Below are 7,957 nucleotides of genomic sequence, written 5' to 3' on the forward strand. Positions count from 1 at the left end.
CAGAAATTATAACTTTAGAATATATATATATATATATATATATATATATATATATATATATATATATATATATATATATATATATATATATATATATATATATTTTAAAAATTAATATTGGAATATACGAATACACTTAAAAATTAGATCCGAAAGCAAGTTTTTACAAAGCGATATGGAATTTAAATTTGGAAAGACAAACTAACAGAGTGAAAAAAAAAAATCACATTTGGAATGATTTTAGAGAGTATTTTTTTAGAAAGGAAATAAAGAAGTGAATATGGTGATTAGAAAATTCACAACATGGTATTTCTTTGGTCAAAGTGGTAAAAGATTATGTGTTTCTGGCTTTGCCTTCAGCTTGAACGAACTTAATAACTTACCTTACAACTTGATAAACTGCTAAAATTTTTCACTTTGACATTGTTTCACCTGAATTCATTGTTGAATATAATTTCTAAACCTTATTATTCTTTTCTATGATCTTCCTATATAGTACACGTGTAACAATGATAATAAAAAAATGGTTTTAATCTCTCAATAACTTCCTATAGCTCTCATTCAAAGTTAAGTGACACATGAACCTTGTTTTGAATCATGGATTAAGCTCACAATATTAGAAGAATCATATGCCAAATCATTCTTAATTTGATATTTACTCAACTATGGTTAACTAGTGTTGTCCCTTTAATTCCTGTAATACAAAAAAAAATTATCTTTCTTGAAATAAAAATCAGACTTATATATCATTAAGGTTAATTATAGCTTATTATAGGGTCAATCCTGTCCATACACGTTATTCATAAAATAGAAAAGCAACTTAGAAGATGCTTGCTGAGGTTAAAATATAGCATTTCGTACGTAGAATCATTAATATTTAGATGGACCACACGATAAAAATGGAAGATTAATTGCCATAATCTACACTGAACTGAAATAATTGGTGCAGTACTGGACATGCACCATGCACCATGCATGCCATGTTGTGTGACATGTTTTCACAATCATTTTCCGAGAAAAGAAAGAATCACAACAATCATGAGAGGCTCATCAGACACTTAAACAGAAGTTTCTTGGAGTCTTGAAGAAACCAAAAATAAATTTATCTTCCATTTCATTAATTTTTTGTGATAATAAGAATCAGATCACAGAAACCAATATTTTCATTATTCCAAAATCTTACCGTAAAGTTGAGAAGCCTGCACAAAAAACCCACAACCTTACCCTACCCTTCTGCTTCTTCTTCAAATCTTTCATACCAAACCTCTCAAAGAAAACAAATAGATCCCAAAGATAAGTGCTTCTGCTATATATGTGTGGTTCAAAGCACTAGGGCATGTGAATATATAGTTGCTTCTGCAATAACATCTTCTGCATAATCAAGGTGTAACAGCTCCAAATCTCGTACCTGTTCCAACTTTCACAGATTAATGTTAACTTTGATTCTTGTTCGTTGAGGTGACTGAGCCATACACTGGTATGATCTCTCTGTACCATTTGTATTTAGGGTTTGCAGTATCACTGTATTTAACTTCACAATGCTTCGTGTAAGACTTGTTTAAAACCAAACCTTGTGCTTCTATAACACCCTTTTCTTAAAAAAGAAAGATTGAATGGGATTTATGATTTGAAAATTTTAAGAACAAATATAAAGCTTAGTTTTTTCTTCTTCTTTTGCTTTTTTCATCCTTCTGGAAAACTTTTAGCTCGAAAGTGAGGACATTTCCATCTTAAAGACTCAAAAGGGTTGGGAAGAACTGGTTTTTAACACTTTGAGTGTATAAAAAATACCTGATTACATGGGTTTTTTCTTGTGCAATGTTTGTTCCATTTTTGTAAAAACCTTAGTTTGATTTTCTTTTCTTTTTTTTGTTTTGGTAGCTGCGAACATGAATGACTCATTTGTCTGAGTTTATCCTTAGTTTTGATATGGCTTTAATCATAACATTGTTAATGTTTTTTGTTTGGTTAAGAAACAGCAGTTTTCTACTGCCATGCATGCATATGTTTGTGTTGAAATTATTTTTGAGAAAAAAAGAAAAGTTTAAGTTCTTCTTTATCAAAAGTCCATTTATGAAAAAAAGAAAAAGAAAAAAGGAAAGAGCTTCTTTAATTAAACCTGTGTGTGATTTAACTTGTCCTTTGACATTAAACTCAGAAATAAAACCTTAGTAGGTGAATGATGAACAACTGTATTAATTGTTTTTACAGAAAATAAATTACGAATCTTTTTGCAGTGTTAAACATAATTACAAGGTAAGTGGCCCTAATAAAGAGAGAACGGGATTTCTTTTAAATGAAAACAAATGAGCCAAACATAATTAATATAGAGAGCTTGAAAGTAAAAATTCTATTTTAATAAAGAAAATCCTAAAAATAGAGATTATGAATAGTTCAATTGAACTGATATAATAGGGTCATTTAGTTGTTATTATCTCTTTTTTTTTTCTCTTTTCACGTACACTAATCTAATCATTTTTAGTAGTTTTCTTTATTTTTTTGTATTAATTAAAAAATATTAAATATTTAGTGTTGAGAAAATGTTTTAGTTTATTTTATTGGACTAACATTCTTTTATATGAATGCAATTAAAAATGAACTCTTAAAAAATACATTTTCCCCCAAAAAAACTAGGAAATAAACAGTATTATAATATAATATAAGGTTGGGATATATTTACACCATGCATAAAAGCTTAGTCAAATTATATCTAATATTTTTTATGAAATGTAAATTTGATTAATGCAAACAGTTGAACTTCATATTCTTATTAATTAGATTATGATACAAAGTTTTAAGCAATTCCAAAATTATTTAAAAATTTATCCCATCATTTAATTTTGATGAATAATATACTATGATATTTAGAAATACATAAAATTTTATTATGGATAATATATTTATAAAAATTTAAATGATGTGAAATTTGAAATATATCTTATTACGATTATATAAATAAATCACGTGCTTCGGATTCTAAACCATATAAATATTACGTCTTTGTGCATTCAATTTCTTGATCAAATTATTTGAAAATTTTCATTGTTTTGAATATCAAGAGGATGCTAAATTTTCAGAACTTGTGTTATGAAAAGATTAAGCCTTTCATAGAAGGATCCAAAATTCTTTAACAAATTCAAGAATTCAAAATTCCTTTGACAGCAGCAATAGCACGATGACTGGTGCAGAGAAGCACCCAGACTTCTTCAAAGTCTTCCTTCAAGAGCAACACTCTGAAAGAATGGTACTTTCTGCAACTATAACATTGGTGTTCTTAGAGTACTACTCAGAATATTGTGATACATTGTATGGATTGTTAAATTTATTGAAAATAGTAAGAGTTGTAAGAACTTAGTTATATCTATGTATTGCTTTAGTAGTGTAACATACAAATGCAGTTTTTTTGATTCCAAACACTATCAAAGTATTATAAGATCTCAAGTAATGATCTTCAGTGAGCATTGTTCTTTTTCTTCTCTTAAATTGCAGCTTATTCCAAATGCTTTTGTGAAGCTGGAAGGGTTACAGGGAAGGATCCCTGAGGATGTCCTCCTCAGGAATCGTAGTGAGAGAGTGTGGCATGTTAAAACACGGTTTTTTGGAGATAGATTATATTTCGATGAAGGGTGGAAGATTTTCCATGCAGAAAACTGCTTAGGAAATGCAGATTTTCTGGTATTTAGATATGATGGGGTTAATGAGTTCAGGGTCACAATCCTTGAAAAATCAACACAGTGTGAGAAAACTCTGGTAAAGATGGAGGAGGAGGAGGAGGAGGGGAATGAAGAAGAGAGAGCAGCGAGACAAGAAGTTGAAGAGACAGTGATAACACCGGAGGAACAAGCTGAGGACCGTGACACAGAGGACGAGGAAGAAGACAGCCAAGATCAGGAATACGATGATGACGACAATGACGATAGTGATTTTGATGAGAACACAGAGATGGAGGAACAGAGTGAAGAAGAAATCATCGTTGGTTCTGTTGGATACACCAGTCAAAGTTATCGCAAAGCTTGCAGAAGTAATTAAATTTTCAACTAATTTCGAAAACTAGGTTTTTTTCTTATCCATGTCTTAATATGAGTGCATGAATCAGCCTTTACCCACTGATTTATCTTTCTTAGAGGACACTGCAACAAGTTCCTACCCCCAGACTGAAGACCCTTTCAAAGAAGATGAATTTGATCCAGAAACGTGCATTCAGCCAGAGAATAATTTTTTTGAAGCAAAACTCTACAGAAGTAGACCCAACGAATTGGTTAGAACTTAGAATTCTAATATTGTTTGTTCTAGTTCTGTCCTTTTAACGTGCATATAGCTATTGGCTTTTCAGACACTAAAGCACTGTTAGATGAGTGAGTCAATTTGCTCTAAGTCTTTGTTTCTTCCTTCTACTTTCCGTTGCTAATTAAATTCCCTTTGGTTTGTATGCCCTTTTAATATTGTGTTCATGTTTAAAGTCTTAATTGTTTGATTCCCCATGTCCTGACTCTGTTTAAGCAATTTCACTTTTTCATCTATTGTACTTTTCACTTTTGGTTTGATTTGATTCCTTTCTATTGCAGCATATTCCAGGAATCGCCATTCAAGATTTTTCCCTCAGTTTTCCTGAAAAGATTACCCTTAAATGTTGCCAACACTGCCGGCGTAAGGTATAATATGTGTATTAATGGGGTTGTTCTGATAATTTGAAGTTATAGCTGCTTACTTTGATTATCACAACAGGATATTCAAAGAAGCAAATTGCAAGACTATCATCTCAACTTGGCACAACAGGCACCCATCAGAAAAAGATACTTAGAAGTGACGGGAAAAGTGTGTAGGTGGCAGGATGATAGAATATGTATCAAGGGTTGGGCAAATTTTAGTAGAAGGAACAAGATAAAAAACAATGATGTATGCATCTGTGAAGTTATATCAGGGGACGACCAAGTAGTAAGAACATTTCTGGTGCACGTTATAGGTACTAGGAGGGAATAAACACACACTCATCTGCCAGTGATTTGGACTACTTGCCTTACATGCTCTAAATATTTTTAGTAATTAATGCTTATAGTTTCCTTTTGTAATGGTTTCTTCCATTTTGACTTGTAATGACTACCATATTTATCTATTATTGGTTGCACTATCATTTGGATTACACTATTGTCTAGTTCTTCCTTGGATTGGAATTTGGAGTCCTTTAATCCTTTGTATTAATCAAGGTTCTTTTATATTAATCAACTCTACAAAGAAACCTAAACAGTAAGCTAATACACATAAATATTCTAATAAAGAACAGCAAGAGTCACTTGCTCAACATGAAAACTTGCACATAAGTAGCAGCTATATAATTCAGTAAACGGGTGGTATTATGAAGTCTAACTATTACAACGAGATGTTTCACAGGCCAGGTACATGAGATATATCAAACTTCAAACAAATTCAATGACAAAATTTTTGGCTCCCTATTCCCTTCAGAAGGGCAAATAACAGCAGCATTATTGCTGCAATAAATCTATCATCTTAAATTCTTTTCTCCCTTTTCCATCAAAAATACCAAGAACTCCGATCTGCAAAACAGTATATTGCCGTGACAAAACCTACTACGCACCCCACAAGTCAGGACATCTGCAAGACAAAGTACACAGTCGGTTAAGGAAAATAAAACAACATATTTACAATTCAGTATTTAATAAAAAGCAATAATAAGTAATCCGCTCTCAAAGAATAATAACCACAATAAGTAACCTGATTACAACAACTACATTCAAGCATCCTTCAACTTTCAATTCCTTGAAATCTATAAAATGATAATAGAACCTACAATATAAAATCAAGAGTCCTGCACCCAAAGTTACACAGCACATGCAATTGGCCACTCATCCACACACAACAATTAATAAAACGAAAGTTTATAAAACCAAAATGCATGTCAAGGAATACAACTGCCAAAAGTGAGCACACTACAGAACTTCAATTTCAATCAGCGAGCCATCCAAGAAAAGTTAAACACATCAGAAGCCAGCTAACTCCATTCGCTATTAATCCACACACGCCAGCATAACTAGACCTTGTACCAACTGCTCCGCTTGCCTTTTAAAGTTCATGGGTCCAGCATCCAACGTTAAACCAAGATAATCGGTTCAATCATGATTCATTGAAGTTTGTTTGCATAAACTTATTCATAAACACTTCAAAGAGAAGAAAAAAAAAATCTTTCAAGCTAATTTGTAAAATCTCCTTTATATAAGTTTTTCAAACTCAGACTCTTAACTTATGCACCAGCATTAACTTACAAAGAAATTTACTTAATTTGTGTTCTTTATTTTCTTCTCCAAAAAGTGTTTCCAGAGAAATCCCAAAACTTTACAATTCTCCTTATCAATATACTTACAATTAAATTCACAGGCATGACTGTAATATAAAAACATATAAGTCATTCCGTTTTTTCTCCCTGCACTGCGCACTATTAATTCTGGAAAAGGAAAATAGATGTGGACGAGAAACAGTGAGTTACCTGAAATTCAAGCAACGGTTACGGTTTGTTGTTTGGAAGGTTGGATACCCTTGTTCCGTCGATTTTGGTCGGAATCGGCGAGGAAATCTTCGATGTTGTAGACGACGGTGATGTAGAGAGAGCAGCTAGGGCAGCGAGCGATCTCTTCGCCGAGTTTGAGGTCTTCCTTCGTGATCTGGAAGAGGTCCCCGCAAGGGCACGGGTACGTGTAGGCCTGCAACTCCTCGTTCCACTCCATGTCCTCGATCTCCACATCGTCATACGACATCGTTTTGCTCTTTCTGGACTTTCGCCTTTCGCAGGGTTTTCTTCTCTCTCGACAACAAAACCAACGCCAATAGGCAGCAAAACGAAAGAGGAGATTCCTGCCTTTAACTAAATTTACAATTTAAACCCTTCAATTTGGAGAATTTCGCACCCTCGAAACCACAAAACCTAAGATATGCAATTTAAATTGCTTTAATGTAAGTTTTGTTTTTCCTTTTTATGGGAGGGTCCTTCAAATAAATAAAGTTCTTAACCTTCAGTTGTTTTTTTTTCTTTATTGTTTTTTTTTTTGCATAACTCGGGTGAAAAATGAATAAGTGATTAGAGGTGATTTATTTATTATTGGTGAAAACAAGTAGCCTAGATGATTAATTTAATTAAAGAATAGATAACTTAAAATAAATAGTACTTTAATATAAAAAATTGATAAAATGATTATTTTAATTTAAAAATAATTAGATTTAAATTAACAGTTAAAATAAAAATATAATTATTTTAATTTAAAATAACAATTATTTAAATAACAAAATTATATATATATATATATATATATTACACAAGAATTTTTATTTTATATATATTAATGTAAACATATGTGTTATCGTATTTTTTAAATATCTATAAATAATTAAATTTTAAAAGTAATAATTATATAGTAAAATTGAAAAAATAAAATGTGTATATAGATATAGTTATACGTAAAATAAATTTTAGTTATTGAAATATAAAATATTAGGTTTAATTATGTTGGAAGTGTCCCGTAAATTTTGAAACTTTTAATCTTTAATAAATCTTTATATTTTGCTAAAGTAGTCATAGTTATTATTTCGTCGTATCAGCTGAATTATCACATATAATTTTATTATTTTAAATATTATAATTAAAAATTTATAATTTATAATTTATAATTTTATAATTTTATAATTTTAAAATTGTATACTTTAATAATTTTATAAATATGACAATAAGATGATACGTTGATATGACGATATAATAATATTACGATATAACAATATGACAATATAACAATTTGACCATATAAAAATATGACTATGACGATATGATAATATAACCACATGATGATATATATATATATATATATATATATATATATATATATATATATATATATATATATATATATAACAATACGATAATATAACCACATGATGATATAACGATATACAATAT

At 30.5% G+C, this 7,957-nt stretch overlaps 2 protein-coding genes across 4 annotated transcripts; one reads left to right on the forward strand and one right to left on the reverse strand.

The window, feature by feature from the left end:
* Nucleotides 1-1,086: 1,086 nt before the first annotated feature.
* Nucleotides 1,087-5,137, forward strand: LOC114168433 (B3 domain-containing protein At5g60130-like). 3 transcript variants are annotated; one of them, XM_028053239.1, is made up of 6 exons: nucleotides 1,087-1,477; nucleotides 3,078-3,244; nucleotides 3,490-4,021; nucleotides 4,125-4,258; nucleotides 4,566-4,652; nucleotides 4,726-5,137. In XM_028053239.1, exons 2-6 carry the CDS (start codon nucleotides 3,176-3,178, stop codon nucleotides 4,978-4,980), a joined length of 1,077 nt encoding a protein of 358 aa, XP_027909040.1. In that variant the 5' UTR covers nucleotides 1,087-1,477; nucleotides 3,078-3,175; the 3' UTR covers nucleotides 4,981-5,137. The 3 variants fall into 3 exon arrangements, with proteins under 3 accessions (XP_027909040.1, XP_027909041.1, XP_027909039.1); XM_028053240.1 differs by having other exon boundaries at nucleotides 1,088-1,477; nucleotides 3,166-3,244; XM_028053238.1 differs by having other exon boundaries at nucleotides 1,089-1,477; nucleotides 3,163-3,244.
* A 154-nt stretch (nucleotides 5,138-5,291) lies between these two features.
* Nucleotides 5,292-6,901, reverse strand: LOC114168437 (diphthamide biosynthesis protein 3). The gene is made up of 2 exons (XM_028053251.1): nucleotides 6,500-6,901; nucleotides 5,292-5,610 (listed from the first exon to the last, which is right to left on the reverse strand). Exon 1 carries the CDS (start codon nucleotides 6,765-6,767, stop codon nucleotides 6,507-6,509), a length of 261 nt encoding a protein of 86 aa, XP_027909052.1. The 5' UTR covers nucleotides 6,768-6,901; the 3' UTR covers nucleotides 5,292-5,610; nucleotides 6,500-6,506.
* Nucleotides 6,902-7,957: the final 1,056 nt, after the last annotated feature.

The sequence above is a fragment of the Vigna unguiculata genome, chromosome 11 (assembly GCF_004118075.2).
Source record: "Vigna unguiculata cultivar IT97K-499-35 chromosome 11, ASM411807v1, whole genome shotgun sequence".
NCBI classification, from domain to species: domain Eukaryota; kingdom Viridiplantae; phylum Streptophyta; class Magnoliopsida; order Fabales; family Fabaceae; genus Vigna; species Vigna unguiculata.